This window comes from Natrix helvetica, assembly GCF_964273705.1.
Source record: "Natrix helvetica genome assembly, chromosome: 2".
NCBI lineage: Eukaryota > Metazoa > Chordata > Lepidosauria > Squamata > Natricidae > Natrix > Natrix helvetica.
This window is the reverse complement of record NC_138552.1, coordinates 50,810,135-50,832,692: the sequence shown is the minus strand read 5'-3', so window position 1 is coordinate 50,832,692 and position 22,558 is coordinate 50,810,135. Positions and strand designations below refer to the sequence as shown.

Sequence of the window (22,558 nt, the reverse complement as noted above, 5' to 3'; positions counted from 1 at the left end):
TAGTGATATCCACTGTGGCCTTTTAATTTAAATTTCCTACAGAGAAGTACAAACACTTTTATCAGCAGCAACAGCTGATAAAATAAGTGCCTTATCTTTGCCAGACTTTTTAATACTTCCACTGCAAAAGAGAACCTTAGATTTGATTGAATCCTAGTCGCTTTTTCCTTTAGAAGTTTTTTTTATCTTTTTTTGAAGTTCTTTTGTTGAAAGAAGACAATTTTCAGATCAGCAATGGAGTGTTTGCACAGATGTTCTAACAACATCTAACATAATTGTTTTAAAGTTAGGGTTATGTTCCTCATTCTTTCATATAGAGGTACCTCTGCAAAAAGTCACTGTTGGCAAGATATAAGGATGAAAGCAGGCAAAATCGGAAATGATTTAGTGATTTGATTTTGGTTTGCAATATTTTTGATGCAAATTTCTAATTCAGAAATGTAATCCTATTATATAGGATTTCTCAGAACTGCAGGCAAATGAAGCGCCAGAACCCACTTGCTGATTCAGTTCAGAAGCTCACTTGATAATCCTTGACTTTAAATATTGGTATACAGTAGTCTGATGTTCTTTCTAACTATAAATGCTTATGTGAATGTCATTTTTTTGTGCAATATATAAATTATTAGTTTTCTAACATTCCTTTGTTTCCATTTTACTTGCATAAACTTCTCTACAAGAAAATGCATGAAGTATATGATAAATGAGGACTATTTGGATACTGTTTACTGATATTTTACCAAATTAATAACATCTGATGTCCAATTATACTTTGAGCTGATTTGAGTGAAATTTAAATTTATTTATTTTGTATATTAAACAAATATCTCTGTATTGTGGATTATGTAGTTAATGCCTTCTAAATATTGACATACTGCTTTTTAAAGTAGTAACATGTTTACTATTTTGTTATATGGTGAAGCAACTGTAATTCTATGTGAGTCTCTTAGCTCTATTTTAAATGTTTCTATTGAATAATTCTTTCCTTTCTTTCATTAAGATTCTGGTAATATATTCCTTAGCTCCTTCTCTACTTTTAGCTCCTGATTCTGCCAGTTTGGATGCCATAGCTCATAAACAGGACATTCTAGCCATTCACTGGAAATTAAAAAATATTTTGTGTGTGTGTATTATATGTTGTATTTGTGCTGATAAATAAATAAAGGGAGACCAGTATAGATCTATTTCAAGCTATTTAGCTCTCATTAGCTAGCCTTACTGGGATTTGAACCTGGGCTGTATTATATATTAGGCAGGAGTCTTAGCCACTAAGCCACAGGCTCTCTTCCTTATCAGCTGAGCCAGGGAAATAGGTATGTATTTGTGTTACAACCCCTGGTATGCCCAAATATGGGAGGGAGCTCACTACTCCCCCTTTCTGTCTTCGGCTCATTACAGAGGACCATCCATATGGTTTTCTGCCTGGATGGTCCTCTGTAGTGTGTGTGTGTGCGCGTGTTATACCACACACACACGCGCGCGCGCACACACACACACACACACACACACACACACATATATATATATATATATATATATATATATGCGTTTTTATATATTTTGGTACATTCTACCAAATGGTAGCATAAAACACTTGAATTCTCAATCTGCATGGCAGCCTGTTATTTTTAGCTCAGTAAGTGATGAATTAAATTAGAAAATAACCATTAGAGAATATTTCATATTTTGAACATATTGTATGGTTTGCAAAACTAGAACTTAGAATACTTAAAACAAATATGTACTTTTTAATATAACTACACTGAGTGTTTGTGTTAACTGAGGCATTCACTTTACAGGTATTGTGTCCCTCAAATCCATGGTGAATAAATCATATATCTTACTTGCGAGTCTCTGTAGATCATTTTGAACACAGGGCTGCCAGCCACCTGCAATTTAATTTTAAAACAATTTTTCTCCCATCTCAAAAGTTAGCAGGTTTCCATATAATTGTACTCTAAGGAAACTTTACATGTTGTGCTTTTCAAGCAGTATTTTAACAATCTATAATAAACAATATTTGGCACAAAAGCAATATAATAATTTAAATAAGAGGCTGTTCTGTCCCAAGCCTCTAATTTATACTGACACTGGCTTGGCTGTCTGCCATGACTAAGGAGGGAGATAAGCAACCCCTTGACTAGGAGCCCAGAAAATTATCTCTAGGAAAACAAGGCCTGAACTCACTGAATTTTGCAAACTTTCGCTACACCTGGATTAGCAAACTGTTGTTTCCTGCAAAATTCCCCTTCCGTTGCCCCACCTATAAGCTCTCTGGGAGGGGCCATTCAGTAGCCACCTGTTTCCTATTTCCTTCTATGAGCCTTTTTCCAAAGCTGCTCCCTCCTCTTCTCAGCCCTATGCATACGCACGTCAAGGACAGCCTCCCTCTGTTCCTCCTCACTGCTCCCTGACTCAGACACCATCTGGTGGCCAACAGGCCTATCTAGTCCCTGCTCTGACTCTGAACAACCCCCAGAGTCTTCCTCAGCCTCCAGGGCAATCCCATAGTGTTCATCGCTGTCAGAGTCCACCAACAGCTCAGCCAGCCGCTGTTGGGCCACAACAAGAGGCTATATTTTGTATCTTCATAAAGTATAACAAGGTGATGTAAGAATATATAATACTGCCTTTTTAATACAATACAATACAATACAATAGTAGAGTTGGAAGGGACCTTGGAGGTCTTCTAGTCCAACCCCCTGCCTAGGCAGGAAACCCTATACCGTTTCAGACTGATGGCTATCCAACATCTTCTTAAAGACTTCCAGTGTAGGGGCATTCACAACTTCTGGAGGCAAGCTGTTCCACTGATTAATTGTTCTAACTGTCAGGAAATTTCTCCTCAGTTCTAAGTTGCTTCTCTCCTTGATTAGTTTCCACCCATTGCTTCTTGTTCTACCCTCAGGTGCCTTGGAGAATAGTTTGACTCCCTCTTCTTTGTGGCAACCCCTGAGATATTGGAACACTGCTATCATGTCTCCCCTAGTCCTTCTTTCTCATAAGCTAAGCATACCCAGTTCCTGCAACCGTTCTTCATATGTTTCAGTCTCCAGTCCCCTAATCATCTTTGTTGCTCTTCTCTGCACTCTTTCTAGAGTCTCCACATCTTTTTTACATCGTGGCGACCAGAACTGAATGCAGTATTCCAAGTGTGGCCTTACCAAGGCATTATAAAGTGGTATTAACACTTCACGTGATCTTGATTCTATCCCTCTATTTATGCAGCCTAGAACTGTGTTGGCTGCATAAATAGAGGGATAGAATCAAGATAGAATCAAGATTATTTTAATTATTATTAATTTAATGTAAAAGGTAATTTAGATATATCACTGCCTTTCTGATATTGCATTAACCATGGCAGCCAAAATTATCCAATATGTTTACAAAATTTCTGATGAATAAAATTAAGGCTTCATCATTGTCATCAGAACAAAGAAAATTTGTTTTAAATAACTGCATGTCAGTGTTCCAAATAGCATCCAAAATTAAATCAGAGTCCAAGGCAAAGTATTGCTCAAAGTTCCAATTTATTAAGAGAGCCATGTTGGCACATCTGGGAGAAACCTAAATCTGAGCTGCCTGGTTTCCCCCCACCCAGTTCATGCTTTTGCCCCCACACCCACAAGTCCATCACATGGTCCAATCTTCCACTGCCATGCTGGCAGTTCTACCCATCCAGTTCTGGCCAGGTGTAGAGGTGTACGGACAAAGGATGACCTTGGATTCTAGAAAGGAATTTTATTTTGGCTACATAGCATTTTCCTCCATACCATCCCCCCTCCCATTTACCCACAATAGAAACAGCATAATAGAATAATAGAAAGTGTGGCAAGCCAAAGATCCAAAAAGGAATATGGCTGCAGGCCTGACACTGCATTTCCTTATTTACATTTGAGGAAAGATATTATGATGTTGGCTGATATCTAAATCAGGGATTTTGTTGCTCTAAGCAATGCAAAAGTTGGCATGAATGTCTTTTAGACATGTCTCCTTGCAGGTTTTACAGATGTGTTGACTGCTATGAAGTGGCAAAGTACATATTGAAATATTTTTTTAAATTTAAATAATTTTGAAACTTGCTGAAATCCTATGACATTGCCAAATCATGAAAAAATTGTGATTGACAAGGCATAGAAGGCATTGCAAAAACATCAGGAAGCAGAACCCCAGGGCTTAAACACATCCAAGATTCTTTTTCAACTTGTAGATCTTGACTTGTAGGACTGCATCATTAACCATGAATTAGATAAGGTTTATTTGAGGATGACTTCCCTAAAAAGTTTGAAGTAGAACATTGTATAAGCAAGGTATCACATAATCTCTTTGAAGAAACTGCCAATTTACTTTTGGAACATAGCAGGATGGTTTGCCTGTATTAAAGATCATCTGTTTTTTCAAGTATCTATCTGATTTTCATATTCTTCTTCTGCAAGTGACTTGACTATTAACCATTGTTGACATCTCAGAAAAGACATCTGAAGGCTGTATAGCTGTTCTAATTAGCAATGAGTAAAAAAAAATGCATATCCTTTTGCCCTTGGAACTTTTGGTAGAAACTTCTTTGCTACATCTCAAAGAGATGCAAATTATTATATTTAATATCTATGCCTCTCCATTTAGAATGCAGACCAGAGTGTACTGGAAAAAACGTGGCTAGTCTTTGGTTTAAGAAGTGGCTTTTTCCTTGGACTCATGTATATTAAGTGGCTCCTTTGCTGCATGGCTGAATACATATTTTGGGAAAATTGTCAGACCATCATTGTTGTCTATGTATTTCCACAACACAACATCTTTACTGTTCAATTTGGAGGTGAAGCCATGCTTGAAAAGTGACTACTTTCCATTAATGACATTGAGTAAAAAGCCAACCAGATCTGCCAAATAGTATCACTCCTGAATAATATTTCCCATGGTCAAAATGCACACATTGGGCAGTTTAAAATGCTCTGCTGATTGGAAGATCTCTATACCCTTTAAAGGGGTGTTGGTTTTACCCGAGACGCCCATTCTCATAGGTAGGGAGCAGCAGCCAGGATTGGGTATTGCTGTCATCTTCTGCCTGGAGACTGAGCCATTAATATTTTGGTAATGCCCCTCTACTGGGACCATCCCCCCCAGTTTTCCAAGAAGGCATGGAGATGACGAGTCTTGTGACCTGGGAAAACATAAACCCCTCCCTACTGGCAGGACCAGATGGACTTAAGGGTGGGGCTGGCTACTTCTCCCTACGTATGAGAATGAGTGTCTCAGGTAGGACCAATGCTCCTTCTCCATAGTGGTAGAGAGGAGCAGTCAGGATTGGGACTTACCAAAGCCTGTCAATCTTGTGGGTGGGAAGCAGCCTGGTCCTGGATGGCCTGCTCCGTGTGGATCCTCTGAAGTACTTGCCTACCAAAAGCTGCACTGACGGCCGTGAAAGAGTCCAGCTTGTAATGGTGAATGCTCGGCAGATCTCCTCAATGGAGGCCTGAGTAGCCCACACCGCAGTTGTGGCTGTGCTTCTGGTGGAATGGGCCGTGAAACAACTTGGCACTGGAAGGGCCTGCATTTCATAGGCCTTGGCGATGCATGCCCAAATCCAACATCCCACAGTTGATGAAGAAGCTTTAGTGCCCAAAGTAGAAGGCTGAAAGGAGATGAACAATGCCTCCATTCTCCGGTGAGGGGAAGTCCGCTTAAGGTAGATCTTTAGAGCCCTCTTCACATCTAAGTTGTGCCGCCACCTCGCCAAAGCATGAGATGGCCCTGGACAAAAATTAGGCAGGATCAATTCCTGGACATGGTGAAACCAGGAATTCACCTTAGGGATGAAGGAGAGGTCGAGTATGAGTACCACCCTGTCATGGTGGAAGATGCATATGTCTTCCCTCACTGAGGGGGCTGGCAGCTCCAAAATCTCCTGGCTGATGTGATCACCACCAGGAAGGCCACCTTACAGGTCAGGAAGCACAGTGAAACTGACCTCAGCGGTTTGAAGGGACTCCCAGTGAGGGCGTTGAGAACCTTCAAAAGGTCCCAGGTGAGGTACCTGTGTACCACTGGTGGCCTCAAGTTCATTGTGCTCCTGAGAAACCTGCAGATGGTAGGATGCTGTGAAAGAGGCCCCAGAGACCCATAATTGACTCTCTTGAGTCTGTTGAGATCCAAAATCGGTCTCCATCTGCCCAAGCTCTTCGGAACTAGAAACAAGGTGGAATAAAACCCTTGCCCGTGCTGGTCCAGAGGAACCGGCTGAATGACCTGAATGTCCAACCGATGCTGGATGGCTGCATCTATCAGGGCCGCCTTGATTGGGTCCCGAGAAATAGGGCAGGTGAAAAAGCAATTTGGAGGGATGGAATAAAACTCTAGTTCCAGTCTTACCGTGTTGAGGAGCCAATTGTCCCCTATGATGGCTTCCCACCGATGAGCAAAGTGGCTGAGTCGACTGCTGATAGGATTTTCATCCTTGTAGTCAGCGGGAGCGGTGGTAAGGGTGGCTCCCTGCCCCTCGTAAGGGCCGCTTGCCTTGAGGTGTTTCCTGAAACCAGTCTTGTCCTGTTTAGGAAAGAATCTTTGGGGGTGTTGGTAATTGAAACCCCTGTCCAAGGGTTGAAAGGGTTGTTGGTAATTGAAACCCCCATCCGAGGGTCTAAAGGACTGCCCCCTATAATAGGGTGATTGGCGCCAGTCTGACCTTCGGGAAATGGAAGGCAGGATCTTACCCCTACCAGGGGTTCCAAAGGTTCCCCCCAAAAAAATTCATCTTAGAAAGGGGCAGAAGCCAGCTTCCATTTATTCTTATTGTCAGCCTGCCAATTCTTAAGCCAGAGGGAGCATCTGGTAGAGACTGCGGCCGCTATAGACTTGGCTGCAAATTTGGTAGCATTTAGCGTGACACATGCTGAGTACTCCGCTGCTGCCACCAATTTGCTGATGTCGTGATGCAACCTAAAGTCATCTGGTGGAACCCTGGCTCACTGTTGACGGACCCAGATTAGGGACGTACAGTTAAAAAAAGAAGCAGCAGATGCAACCCTCACAACCCAGGTCGAAGCTAAATGGGCCCTGCGAAGAGTCTGTTCAGCCCTCTTGTTTTCGTGCTTAAGGGTTTCCATGGCATCCATGGTCACAGGGGTGGTTGATGTTAAGGCCACCACCGGCCCATCCATTGAAGGCAACTGAAGCAAATTTGCCAACTCAGGAGCCATGTTATAGAGTCTTTTCTCTGTCCCAGTCGGATTAGGCCCTGAACCTAAATTGCCCCACTGATGCTGGACCATGTCCAAAAAAAAAATCGGGGAGCTGGCACAACTTCTCCCTCCACTGTTGGCTTTACAAGAAAAGGAGTGATCTGCTGCCTTAGAATCAGGAGGAGCTACTGCCACTAAACCAAAACCCAAATTAACAGTTGACTTGGCCTTAGACAGCAAAGTATTAAAGAGTTCTGAATGGAAAAGGCCCCTGCAGGGTGAAGGATCCAAAGACAACCCTTCATCATCAAAGAATGCAAACCCTTGATCTTCCTCCTCAGAGGAATCCTTACCGTGGATGGATGGAGGCTGAGATGGAGGCTGAGAAGGAACTGCCCAAGAACTCTGAGGGAGAGGAGCTAGTGACTGCAGCTGACATAGTGGTGCAGGCTGAGCAGACTGCCCCCCTTGTTGAGGGATTACTGCAAAACCCTGGGTTACTGCCTTAGCAATAAGCCTGGAAAAATGGTCTGCTAATTCAGGCCCCTGGTCAACCCCTGGGAGAAGGCCCGCTGCAGTAGGGATAAAGGTAGCCTCAGGAATTGGTGTAGGGATGGAAGAGGAAGAACCCTGGTTCCCCATTACTGGTCTAGTCTGTGTAGGAACAGCAGCAGGAAAAACATCAGAGCTGTCAAAAAATTCCCTTGATCTGGGAGAAGTAAGCTCTCTAGCTCCCTCTGATGACCAAGAGCGGGAGCAAGCAGGTTGCAAGGTACTTGCTTCATTGCAAGCATCTAACGGTCGTTCTCCCAAAGAGCGGGAAAAATCCCCTCTTGCCATTGGAGGGCTAGATCTCTGAAGTCTAGCCGCAATCTCTGCCTTCTTTACCTGCTTCTCTAATGCCTTTTGCCTCCGCTTGGCATACTTCTCAGCTGTCTTAAGGGCACTGGAATGGTTCTTATCTCTGGCTCCTGTTACAGCCTTTTTTTGGCTGGCAGAACCACCTCTGTTGCTGACAGATGGGAGATTAGGATCCCTCCTAATCTCCCCATGCGGCTCTGGCATGCTAAAGCTGACTGATGGTTGAGAAACTGCCATTGCCAGAAGTTTGCCAGGCAGGTTGGTCCGTGGACCAGAGCTGACACTGAAATTTCTGAGGCTGGAAATGGCCGCGCCTGCTCGTGTGTGCCGTTTGCAAGTTGGAAATGCCTCTCTGCATGTCAAGCTGTCAGAGAGAGAAAACTGGCCGCACCTGATTGCGCTGGCAGAGGAAAGTCCGGTGGAGTTGGACTGAAAAGCCTCCCTCTCTGGCTGCAATACTGGGAATGGCCACGGCTGCTTGTGCGTACCTTTCCTAGCTTGCCCGCCAATTCAGACACCCACTAGGTAACCTGCTGAGTGGCGGAGATTATGGAACTTTGGCTAAAAGAAAAAAAACATTTTAAACTAGCCCCTCCTCCACTCTGCTAAAAAAGACGGGAACCACGCCAAAGAGATGACAGGACAACTAACTATACTTGGTTAGCCATCACTAAAAGAAAAATTCAATGAAAAATTGAAATTTCAAAAATAAAAAATAAAATAAAAAATACCTATGAAAGAAACCCAGTCACAGAGAACCAAACAATGCTCTTGACAGTCAGACAACTGAGCCGGAAACGGGGAACGGTCCTAGTAGAGGGGCGTAACCAAAAATATTAATGGCTCAGACTCCAGGCAGAAGACAACAGCAATACCCAATCCTGGCTGCTCCACCCTATCACTACTTAGAATTTCTCCATTCCAACATGCTCTAGGAAGTGGTTTAGGCGAACTCAGTGTCCCCAGCTCTATATGAGGCTATGAGCGTAATGTCTTCTCCTACAACTCCCAATGTTCTATTATCAAGATACCTACAGAGTTCCCGCAGGTCTTGTATGGTCCTGTGTGTTTCCTTGTGAGAAACTGCTTTCTGGAACTAAAGTGGATGCCAATTTCAATACATTTCAGTGCTTAGAAACTGGCTAGACAATCATGTTTTCCACCCAGAAATCTCACTGGATTGTTTTGCTCTATTTTCTTCCTCTCCACCCGCTAACTATGCTGTGTATGGCCTCCTTCTACCCTGACCTCCTGAGCTGCAAAGATCTTAAAAAAATAACTGAAGAGAAGTAGGTGGGAAGCAGGCCCAAGGCCTATGGAGAGGCTGAGGAGTGAGAAAAAGAGCACAGATTGTCTCTCAAGAGCTGTAGGAGGCCTGGGCAGGTGGACCTAATTCTTTGTTAGACCTCCCAGGGCCTCTCCCACTCTTTGAGGCACCTTATACTCTGTTATTGGAGGTAATTGTTATGCTTAATAATTATTTATTTCTTGGTATGATTGAACGCTGTTAGCACTGGACAGATGTTTGGAAATGTTGGAGAATTTATAGGCAAATTCTTCATCCATATGTAAACATTATTTTATCTGTATATTTGTTTCTTAGAATTGAGTTGTATCATTGGGTATACATATGAAAGAACAAAAATAATTTTAAATCATATAAAGTAATATGCATTCTTAATTTCAACTTCCATGCTCATTGTTAAAAAGCACATTTGGACATAGCTTTATTTTATGTCAAAGATAGCAATGCCCTTTTTATTTTTTAAAACAGTTATCTAGTTCTCTACATAAAATTCAGTGGGAATTAGTGGGATCTATCTGATTGTTGCCTGGCAAAAGGAAATTGTGCTTGAACAGAAAATTAGAAACAACTGCTTAAATATGCAACTTCTAAAAAGCAATGAAACTGGGTTGTGATGTTTTGTTTTTTTTTTTTTTTTTTTTTTGTGAAATCACCAGCTGCCTATACCAAGATAACAAGTAAATATTTTCAAATGCCAAAGACTGGAAAGATAGTGAAACCAGTAGAATGAAAAATTGTAGCCAAATTTTAATAGAATTACTCCAGAATTATTCCACCCAATAGTCTCAATCCTTGCAGAGAGTTACCAATTTTCTTTCATGACAGTCTCCCTTCATTAGTGTTTTTTAAAGTTTTAAAAATTATATTGTCAGTTGGAAGTTTCCAAATTACATTTAGGAGATAAAAAGATGATGCATTGGAAATTTAGTAAATCCCCTGGTATTTTACTTGACAGTACAGAGTTAAAATATCCATTGCTATATGAAGTACTTGGGCTGTGAAAATACATTATTTTTTTTATATTAAAGTGGTAAGAAATGCTGACATGGAGACTGCAAGTGCTGACTGAGGAGACTTTTAGACTATTTTTCTTTACTGAAGGAACTAATGTTTACAGTTTATAGCTTTATTTCTGACTAGTCCGAAAAAAATTAGGCCAAGAGCCCCAATTGTACAAAATTATATTTGATATTACTAGGATGCTATGAAAAGCTGATTTTTTTACCATGTTTAAATAGGAAAATATACAGTTATTGTATTAATATTGTAAGCCACCCAAGTAACTTACCTTATAGTAAGATGGGCAGCCAATAAATTTGCTCATCATATTTATTCAATTTATTTATTTAAAAAAATAAATACATTTAATAAATAAATAAAAATAATTATAAAAATGCCCGCATACTATACTTTAAAAAATGAAACTAAATGGATAATTTTATCATAAAAATCAATACAAGCAGATGAAAGAAAATGTATTTCCAAGAATCGACAAAGAAAAAAAATGTAATGAATTCTTTTATTGACATTCAGCTAAGAATAGGCAATCTTTTTGAGCTGAGAATATATTTAGAATTTGGGAGCATATAGTGATAGGCGCATTCACAAAATGGTCACTTTTGGGAGAGTTTCCTGTTCACAAAATAGTTGCTGGTAATGGTCATGATTACTCACAAAATACAATTTTCTGAATTGTGGGTCTCTATGATAAAATGTTCTTTACTTTTGTATGGAGATAAAGGCAATAAATATGATGCTACATGCTTTTGCTGAAGGCCAACTTCTTTTGTACTTTTTTTAAAAATAAAGAGTATTTATTTTTATTTTTCAAAGTTAGGTGTTGCACAGAGCATGGTCAACAAAAGGGATTTGGGGGTCACATTTAAAGCCCTGGCTGCCATGTTGCTTTTTGTGTGTGCCTTTCTAAAAGAGAAGACTTACTTGATACTATAGTAGACAATGATGCTTGTTGCTGGTCAATACTGTAGATGGTCTTTTGGGATAATTGTTTTATAATTGAAAAAAGATACGCAATTAAGTAAATGCAATTTGATTCTATTTTTCAATATATTGAAAGTGTATTGAAAGCTAGATTAAATTATCCTATGATCCAATTGTTTTCTATCTGCATTATTTTCAAGAATCCCATCTAATACCAAAGTTCAAAAAGTATCAATACTCTTTTTTTCTTCATCTTCATCTTCATCTTCAAAATCAAAATTTCTTTTCTATAGAATATCATAGGGAAAACCTCTACTTGGTGATGATATGTATAGGTATGGAAACTTTGTGTCATTAAATACAGTGGGGCAAAAAAGTATTTAGTCAACCACCAATTGTGCAAGTTCTCCCACTTAAAAACATCAAAAGTTCATCTCAATACTTTGTTATATATCCTTTGTTGGCAATGACAGAGGTCAAACATTTCCTGTAAGTCTTCACAACGTTGGCACACACTGTTGCTGCTATGTTGGCCCATTCCTCCATGCAGATCTCCTCTAGAGCAGTGATGTTTTGGGGCTGTCGCTGGGCAACATGACTTTCAACTCCCTCCAAAGGTTTTCTATGGGGTTGAGATCTGGAGACTGGCTAGGCCACTCCACGACCTTGAAATGCTTCTTACGAAGCCACTCCTTCGTTGCCTGGGCGGTATGTTTGGGATCATTGTCATGTTGAAAGACCCAGCCATGTTTCATCTTCAATGCCCTTGCTGATGGAAGGAGGTTTGCACTAAAATCTCAAGATACATGGCCCCATTCATTCTGTCCTCTACCCGGATCAGTTGTCCTTTGCAGAGAAACAGCCCCAAAGCATGATGTTGCCACCCCCATGCTTCACAGTAGGTATGGTGTTCTTTGGATGCAACTCAGCATTCTCTCTCCTCCAAATATGACGAGTTATGTTTCTACCAAACAGTTCTATTTTGGTTTCATCTGACCATATGACATTCTCCCAATTCTCTTCTGGATCATCCAAATGCTCTCTAGCAAACTTCAGAAGGGCCCGAACATGTACTGGCTTAAGCAGGGGGACACGTCTGGCACTGCAGGATCTGAGTCCCTGGCGGCGTAGTGTGTTACTGATGGTAGCCTTTGTTACGTTGGTCCCAGCTCTCTGCAGGTCATTCACTAGGTCCCCCCGCGTGGTCCTGGGATTTTTGCTCAGTGTTCTTGTGATCATTTTGACCCCACAGGGTGAGATCTTGCGTGGAGCCCCAGATTGAGGGAGATTATCAGTGGTCTTGTATGTCTTCCATTTTCTAATTATTGCTCCCACAGTTGATTTGTTCACACCAAGCTGTTTGCCTATTGCAGGTTCAGTCTTCTCAGCCTGGTGCAGGTCTACAATTTTGTTTCTGGTGTCCTAGGACAGCTTTGTGGTCTTAACCATAGTGGAGCTTGGAGTGTGACTGTTTGAGGTTGTGCACAGGTGTCTTTTATACTGATAAAAAGTTCAAACAGGTGCCATTGATACAGGTAATGAGTGCAGGACAGAGGAGCCTCCTAAAGAAGAAGGTACAGGTCTGTGAGAGCCAGAAATCTTGCTTGTTTGTAGGTGACCAAATGCTTATTTTCCACCATAATTTGCAAATAAATTCTTTCCAAATCAGCCAATGTGATTGTCTGTATTTGTTTTCTCATTTTCTCTCTCATAGTTGAGGTCTACCTATGATGCCAATTACAGGCCTCTCTCATTTTTTAAGTAGGAGAACTTGCACAATTGGTGGCTGACTAAATACTTTTTTGCCCCACTGTATCTCTTTGAAGAACTTCAATACTATCTACCAAGTGAAGGAAGGAAGTTTTGAACCCTGTCTGAATTTATGACTGTTGCAGCTGCTCCCTACAGGCCTCTACTTCAGTCCTAGCTCTGCTGTTGCCACTCACAAACAATCCCTTGCACTGTTCTTCAAGGCACATGAACCTTGAGGAATGGTGCAGTTGCCCCTACCACACACAGAACTCCTGAGAAATTACCATGTGTTGCATTTCTTCACGTGTTTTCCTTCTGTTGTGCAGAGACCTATGCAACTGATCCAAGACAGCTCCCAGACAAACTAGGCTTTATTTTCTGAAACCTGTTTGTGTGGGGCTTCTGCAGCCTTTAGGATCTCCTCAAGAGTTTGTCCGGGGCCTCTGAAGGCTTTTCAACTCATGCAGGGCTTTCAAAGCCTTCTTAAGTCTGGAAACCTAACATAATTTGGAAAAGCTTGGAAGCCCAGCACAATTGGAGTGCTAGAATTGTGATTATTAAGTGAAGCAGTCATATGGGTGCCTTGACATACGTTCACAATGACTTATGATCAAATTGTGGTCCCAACTCTGGTTAAAAGCCAAGGACTACCTATATTGGGATTCTGTGTTGTATATCAGCTGTCAATTCTGAGTCATCTCCAAAGGTAACCGTGGGTACAGCACAAAACAGTAGTCCAATCAGGTGGTGGTCAGAGCTTGATTATAAAGATCAGGGCAACCTGCTTATGTAGAATCATAATTCTCATTACTACTTTTGGAGGTGTAAATACTGAATAACTGCTGTCATAATGTGTTTACTGAGTACTAGCAACATTGTCTTGCAATCAATTACTCAGAACTTGATGTGTCCCCCTGTTAATCACAATTACAGCCATGAATTTTGCAGCATCTCCAGTTAGTCATAGGGTGATAATGTATAATAATGGCTAGATGGTGTTTCATGGATAATTCATGGATATGTAAAAAAAACATGGGATGGGATACTGAACCAGTGGGATGCCTTCCACTGGAATTTCCGTGGACTCATGTGCTCCCCTCACATGACCACTGATTGTAACAGCAACTCCAGCTGACAAACTTTTAAGGCAGTCCAGAATGATACCATGGTCATGATAATGAATACTGAGAAATCTAACAGAGCAAGAGAGTCATACTCCTCTGAGGTCCTAACAGAAATCATGTACCAGACTAATACTAAATACTAAAATCCTGATTGACAATTGGAATATATTGTTTTTTCTAAAAGTGAAACATTACACATTATTCTTTGTTACTCAAATGTCTTTAAGATCCATTTTCAATGATTTTATAGTAAAAAACAATGATTCTGCAAGCCATTGTGCATTTCATTAGAATGTTTTCTTGGACTTTGATTATTTCAGAATTCAGAATAATGTAAACTTCTTTTTTCTCTCTTTATTTAGGTAACTGATCAGTCTGTTAAAGCATTTGCTGAACATTGTCCTGAGTTACAGTATGTTGGGTTTATGGGCTGTTCTGTTACATCTAAAGGAGTGATACATCTTACCAATGTAAGTTTATTAACTAGGTTATTTATTGATATTTCTAAGCTCTTTCTTGATGCATCAATATTGTTAAATTACATATTAAGGCATAGGTTAAGGAATAAGGATCAGTTTTGTGATGGATGGAAGCTCTTGCAAGAATGCTTTAAACTATGGTGGATGGCTATAATTCAAACAAAGGACACATATAGGCTATAGAATCCTTCCCATAGCAAGAACTTAGAAGCAAATTTCTTTTTATAGCCTTTTCTATTTAGTAGTGAAGATTGTTTTGTTCATGGCTTTTTCAAATAAACATATTTCTTCTTTAGAGCTCCCTTTCCTTGTCAACTCACATCAACTTAGATAATAATAATAGTAATATATTAAATTTATATGCTGATTCCCAGGAGAATCATCAGCGCATTATTTTGTTAGGGATGTATGTTCATTACAGGTAGTTTTCAACTTACAACTCTAATAGAGTCTTGAATTTTCATTCTAAGCTAAGATGGTCACAAGCCAAAATGTTAACGTCACCAGATTCAGTTTTAAGATTTTTTTGTGCCAGTCTTTAAGTACATGCCATAGTCATTAAGCAGATGCCAGGGTCATTTATGTAATCCTACACTTGTTTTTTTGCTGGAAAAATGTAAAATTAAACCAATTGCCAGGCACCCAAAATGTGTTCATGTGACTGTGGGATGTGTGCAGCTGTTAGAAACCAAAACTGGGTCATTAGTAGCTCTTGGGGCGGGAGGGGGATACATCATAAGTTTGACCAGTCATAAGTGACTGGTCGTAAGTCAAGGACTATTTGTGATTAATTTTTATAATGAATGAGATTTGCCACTTTCATTCTTTTACATCTGTCTGTCAATTGTTGTTAAACATTTTGCTCTGCCTTTTGCCTTCTATCAACTTTAAAATAAATAATTTGATATAATTAGGAAACGTCATTCCAAGATCTAGGTGTCAGGTTCTGAAGGGTTAATGAAACCAGCCAAACACAGAAACGGTTTGTAAATGCAGTTTGTATTCTTCCTTTGGCACGAACTGACCAACAAAGCACTAAGGCAATGAATAAATTGTCAGAATTGCCACCCTGTGCTTCCCACCACCTTTTATAGTTACATTGGTAATTAAGATGAACCGCATCCCGCACGTGCGCACACCCATCACCTTGTGACCCAGAGCGAAAATCACCTGGTAATTAATCATGGATTGTTAGCAGGAGTTTCTTCAGCTTGTGGAGGTGGGATGGTGAGTCTTGGCAGCTGGCCCAGTCTTCTCCCCTAAATGGCAGCTGCAGGCCTCTGGGCTGGCCGGAGCTGACATGCGGCCCCCTACCATGGAGACAGCATCTGGGGAGCTACGAATTACAGTTAGTTAGGAGTTGAAGGACCCCTTTCCCCCGGTTTTGTGGGATCTCTGCGGTGGAATCTCGCTACCAGGTGGGGTGCCCTACAGTCCTTGCTATGAACCCAAGATACCTCCGACGGGATAACCTTTCCATAAAATAAGGTATTATAATTGTCCCCTGTGCCCCCTGAAATCTATTATATCTTGCACTATATAGTGCTGTTCCCCATCTACAGTAACCGGGGCTGGTGGCCGTAGCTGGTCTCCTCTGATATCAGAGGCCTGAATTGATCGGAGCAGGCTGCAGTGGAAGACTGGATGTGTTTTCCTCAGTAAGGAGGGGGGAAGTCTTAGCTGCACTGTGACCGGGTTAATAACTCACACAATTGGGAAAGGCTCAATGAATTTGGGCCCGAGTTTCTTATATGGCAACGGCAGCCTGAGCTATTTAGTGGAGAGATATACCCTATGTCCTACATGGAAAGGTCCTTGCACCTTCTGCCTTTTATCGGCACTCTTTTTATAAGTGGCAAAAGAGTGACATAACGACTCCCTCACCACTTTCCAAACTTTTTGCATCTGAGCTATCCACTCCTACGAAGTCGTGTCATCTGGGCGCACTTGAGGACACTGCAGAATTGGGACAAACTCCTGCCCGGTAGCCACATGAAATGGGGTAAACCCCTACTTTTGTGCACTGCATTGTTATATGCAACGTCTGAAAAGGGGAGGAGTTCAGCCCATCGGTCTGTTGGTACTGGACATAACATCTCAAGTAGTGCTCCACCATCACGTTTGCCTTCTCCGCTGCACCATTTGTCGTGGGTGGAAAGCTGTACTAAGTCCCTATAGACATGGGCAATAAACAGTTTGGCCAGCTTCTTAGCAGATGGAAGGCCAGTACATGCGACAAAATGAGCCTGCTTGGAGAACAGGTCTATTATCTTCCAAATGACCTTGTTCCCTTGGCTGTCCGCTAAATCCACAATGAAGTCCATGTCTACCTGATCCCATGGCCGACTTGGATCTGCCACCTGCTGTAAAAGACCAGGAGGCCGAGCAGGCCATGCCTTCATGGTAGTGCAAACAACACAACTCCTTATATATCCCTCTATGTCCCTCCTCATGTGGGGCCACCAGAACTGGCGATTTACTTATTTTCATCCATAATTTTTAATGAATGTTTTTGATACTTATCTATGCAGGGTTTCATTGTTTACCTCACTTCATTATGAGAACTTTCTGTTTGTTCCAGTTCTCTTCTTTTTCAATCTAGCATAATTCTTGTAGGGTTAAAATGAGGAAGAATGTAATCCTGAACGAAGCAGACCAAAGGTGAAATATAAATGTAATTAGTGAATAAATCTTGTTTTCCACTAATACAGAGCAGAGATAATACCAGTTGTAATTTCCCTGATTAACTTTTTTTAAGTAGTAACATTATATTGACCACTTGCTAATCCTTTAATACAGAGGCTAATGTTAAAAGATATATTACAAGAGGGACATTTTCATTTCTGACTTCTTTAAGAACAGTTGAAAAATATTGTACTTTCTTTTTAGTTGATCAGTTTGGAGCTTAGGATGTGTCACCAGTTTGCCTCAGCTCTTCAGAATTACTTCCTAAACCATCCACTAAGGCATAGGATCTGTTACGTATTTTCTATTATATCAGAAAAGGCAGTGTTAGCCCTTGTATAGTATTATAATTTCATAATGTTGTAGGCTTTATTCTATAACTGCATTTTTTCTACATGCTTCTGACCATTTTTGCAACAGGGAAAGGGTCAGAGATCTCTCTCTTACCCTTACTCATGTGGATTGATGTATTAGGATGAAGATGGTTCTGTAGGTAGCCAGATCCCATGCTATGTAGCTCTATTGTTTTATATTGGCCACCTTTTTATAGTTATTAATTTTTCCAAGCATTAAGATCTCCTCTAGTGATTCTTTGCTTCACATTGTATATCCCAAACATCTGAATTTTAGATTCATTATTAGCAGCACAGTTCAAAGACATACATTTTTATTCATTCAGCCTTTTTGATTGTCTAGCCTTTTTATACTACAAGTGGGAAAACTGACCTTGACTTTACAGAATCATAGGTTTTTTTTAAAAAAAAAAATTGGAATAGCAGATTGGCCTTTGACTCTCTTCTTTTGCCTTCAACACGTATTTCTTTAATTCCTCTCCTTTCTGATACTAAAGTGGCATCATTAGCATAATTGAGGTTGTTGATGTTTTCCTCAGCAATTTTAATTCTAATTTCTATTACTTCTAATTTATCATTAAAAGTTTGGCATTTCCTCCCATTGAAAAGCCATGCTGTATCAGAGATTTTCCACAGACTTGAGGAACATTTCATCCTTGGGAGATAAATACTGAAAACAACATTGTTTTTTAAAAAATCAGGATGTTATATAATTAGTGATTGTTATACTGTTAATATTTGCATTAATAAATATTTTATATTAATTCAACCATAATTATTTGCAGACAAGAATTTTGGAATTGTTTACAACACAAATACAAAATAATTTTATCTTCGGCTGGAATGAAATTTTTGGAACTTGGAATTATTCTCAAAAAAGAGATAAAAATATAATGGGAGGCAGAACATTGCATATAAGTATTTGAATAATTATGCTTATGTTTTACTTTCTGTTTTATTTATCTTAATAGCTAAAAAACCTTTCCAGCTTGGACTTACGTCATATCACAGAACTGGATAATGAAACTGTGATGGAGATAGTAAAGAAATGCAGAAACCTTACCTCTCTCAATCTGTGTCTGAATTGGATTATAAATGACAGGTAAGTAACTTTTTTATAGAAAAGCAAAGTGAATCCACAGTATTAGTTATAACTAATAATTGATAATTTTCAGAAGATAGAGATAATTGAACAATAGGTAGTTCTCAACTTATGACTTGTTCAGTGATTGTTCACAATTACAATGGGGCTGAAAAAGACAGTGACTAAAGCTATGTTTGGGAAGTGTTTTACTGCTTGAATGCCTCCTTTTTAGACACCGCAACTAGAAGATAAAACAGTTGGGTGAACCTTTCTGGGATTGCTTGCTGCCTACAAGGTACAATGCAGGGCAGCCCAAAGGACATAGATGTGTGTGTGGGGAGACATATGTAGGTGAGCAGGCAGTTATGGGCAGTTGAAGCCCATAATGGCTTGGACTTGGGTTACTTGGTTAATGACCCACAATTCTCGGTTAACAATTACAATGAGAAGCGTCTGTTATAAGTTCGTCCAGTCTTGCTTCATGATAACAGCAATTTATGACCAATTATGATCCCAATTGTCATAGGTTGAGGTCTACCTATAAAAGATTACTGAAGGATTTGTTAGTTTAGTGTGGCTATTTAAGTATATTTTGGTTTTTTTTACAATTAGATGCTTGCCTAAAATATAGTGCATATATACTGTAGTATATATTCTACATTTATGGGTTCCGTATGCCCCTTTTAAAAAAGACATCCTATTCCATTTATTTACTTTTTTTACCAAATTAAAAAATAAAATAATATATCTTTTCCCTTGAAATATTTTGAAAACATTTTTTATATTTAATACTAAGTATAATTATTGTAGTAGAAAACAAAAATATACTAGAAAGAAATTTCCAGTTATTTCTTGTTTCATAAATTGTTTTTCCATTTGTAGAGGCAACTAATTATATGAAAAAGTATGTTATTTGAAGCTTCAGGAAGAAGTGAGACTGGAACATTACTATCTCCCTCCTTCTAGTATTAGTGAATTTCCCCAACACTCCTATCAAGATTCAGTATTGTTGAAATTGAAGTTTTAGGTGATAAGCATATTTGTCTTATTTGCATGTTAAAAGGAATACATTATATTTTTCATTTTGCACAAAGAAGGCAATTTGTGGGTATTACAGGCAAAGGAAAAATATTTTAGTAAAATAAATATAATTATATATTCTGGTCTGGAAACTAACCTGGTTGTGAAAATGTAAAGCTAAAAACAGTGGAGAAAAGAGCATATATTTGGTAGTAGGTAGGTGAAGGGAAGACAGGTACTTTAAGGGCCAAGAACCAATTGTAAGGGGTATCTTCAAATGCAGTTTTCTTTTCTGGAATTACAACTTGATAAATAAGATACTATATTTGAGTGTCATATTAGATTTTAATCTGATCTTAGTACATTTAACAACCTAGAGCTCTTTGCCAAAGAAAAAAAGATTCCCTAATGATAATATACTAAAAACAAATTTTAATTGGATTGAATAAAATGGAATAAACATCGGAGTAAAAGTACACTGTTATGTAAGTAGGTCTTTGCAGATCTAGTTTCAAAGGGCCAAATATGGACATCTGTTTACTACCATTTGGAATCACTTTAAAATAGTTGCATCTTTTGGGGAAGTTGCAGGGTGCTTTTTTTTTGGTTTAGACGTGATTCTGAAGAAACTTGCATTTAGATAAAGGTATTCTGATACCTATTATAGGAAGTCATTGCTTAACAACCGGTTGAAATTAAGTTGGACTCAAAAACATTAGTTATGACCTGCCCTCAAAGTTATGACTGCCACACATGCATACGCACACACACACACATGTGATCTCAGTTCAAGCATTTACTATTGTAAACCACCTAAAATAGCTAGAATGGCAAGATTGGCGGTAAATAAATTTAACAGATAAAAATAAATAAATTTGGCAGCTGCTCACATTTATGACTTGTTGCAGTGCCCTATGGTCACTTGTCCACAGTTTGTGATGTTTTTACCATTTTCCATCAGAAAATGCAAATAATAATAATAATAATAATAATAATAATAATAATAATAATAATAATAATATCCCATTGGATATCCTGGGTTCTTTCAACAACCATGTGGTTTGCTTAATGACCACGTGATTTATTTAATGACCCTGATGTCTTGCTTGATGACCATCATAAAAATGGTTCTAAAATTGAGTCAGGTCACATAGTGACCACAGTGAATTATGATAAAAATGTCAAGCTCAATTGTCATACATTGAGGACTATCTGTACATGAATGCCCTTTCTTGTATCCTGAGTTACATATTGCCCTTTGAATCAGAAAAGCTTGCAGAAATATTTTTAAAAGGTCAGTAATTCAAGATACAAAAGTAGAAGATTAAGAGCTTAAATTTAGTCTGAGAATATTCAAACATAAATAAAACAAGGAACAATTTTTTATTTGATTCACTAAAAATTAACAAGAACAGTGGGATTAGCTTATTGAATATTGGATAGAAAAATGTCTAATTACAATTGTAACAGCCTTGGAGACCATGAAATCCTTCCTCTCTGGGAGTTTTAATGCACAGGTAAGATAGTTGCTTAGTAACTTGTTTTAAGATTAATAGAAGACTGGCTATATTTTTCCTCTTTGATTCTATATGACCACTTTCTAAAAGACCACTTTCCTCAGGGTGCCGTCGGCCAGACAGTGTCGGCTAGTGACCCCCCGGGGGAGAGCCTTCTCTGTGGGAGCGCCTTCCCTCTGGAATGAGCTGCCCCAGAGCTTCGCATAATCCCCGACCTCCGTTCCTTCCGATGGACTCTAAAATGTTGGCTTTTCCATCAAGCCAGCCTGGCCTGAATAGAATAAAATAAATGATTAATTTAATTGTTAATTTTAATCTAATTTAAAAAAAATTTATTGTTAATATTAATTGGGTTTGTTTTTGGATACTTTATTTAATTTCCTTTTTAACTTTTGTAATATGTGTTTTTTTTTAATGTACGCCACCCTGAGTCCTTTGGGAGAAGGGCGACATATAAATCCAGCAAACAAACAAACAAGATGTTTTGTTAGATCAAATTATGAAAATAAAATGGTAAAAGATTTTTACGCTTTAAAGTAGGTACCTTTACTTTGCCTTAAGTATGTTGGTTTAGCAATTTTCTGGTTTGACATGGCCCTTGATATCAATGGTTTATTATAATTTTGTACATACAGTTCAGACCTTGTTATTTGCAATGAAGGTTTTCATGTATCCAAAAATCTTTACCTTGTTTTTTATTACTGTATGGATGCACAGTGCAATAACACTGATCCATCTGAGATATGAATAGCTGTACTTATAGTGAAATTTCTGAAGTTTTTATCTCCTTGTAAAGCACTAAAGTTAGAAATAAACCAACAGTTTATATCCATTATCTATGAAGTTAGAATTTATGTTGTAGGTATAATTATTTGGGTAATTAGAAACAAATGGCTTTCTCTAAGGTACTAAACAGGTTCATGAATAATAATATTAAAGTATTATATTGATTCAGTGAGTAATAACAACAAAGTATTAAACTGGCTCATGAAAAGAAACATGGAATATACATTTTGGTAATAGGGCTTAGGCATCCGAATAGATATTGTACAGAAATAGATCATAAGGAATTGTTTTGAAGATTAAACATGACCTGGGTGACATTTGTTTTAAATGTCATGGGATTTTAGATAAGGAAACAAGAAAGACAAAAGGATTCCAGATTCAGTAGAGTTCCAAACAAAGATTCAAAGGAAAATTCTGCCTGCTATAGGTACATTAACTTTATGTTGACACTAATTATATGAGATTATAATAAACT

The 22,558-nt window shown here is 39.0% G+C and overlaps 1 protein-coding gene across 1 annotated transcript in view; it reads left to right on the top strand.

The window, feature by feature from the left end:
• Positions 1-22,558, top strand: part of FBXL17 (F-box and leucine rich repeat protein 17) — a 138,576-nt gene that overhangs the window by 34,201 nt on the left and 81,817 nt on the right. Inside the window, exons 5-6 of the mRNA XM_081942302.1 lie at positions 14,522-14,629; positions 18,648-18,778. Coding sequence (XP_081798428.1) covers positions 14,522-14,629; positions 18,648-18,778 — 239 coding nt within the window. The remainder of the gene's footprint in view (positions 1-14,521; positions 14,630-18,647; positions 18,779-22,558) is intronic.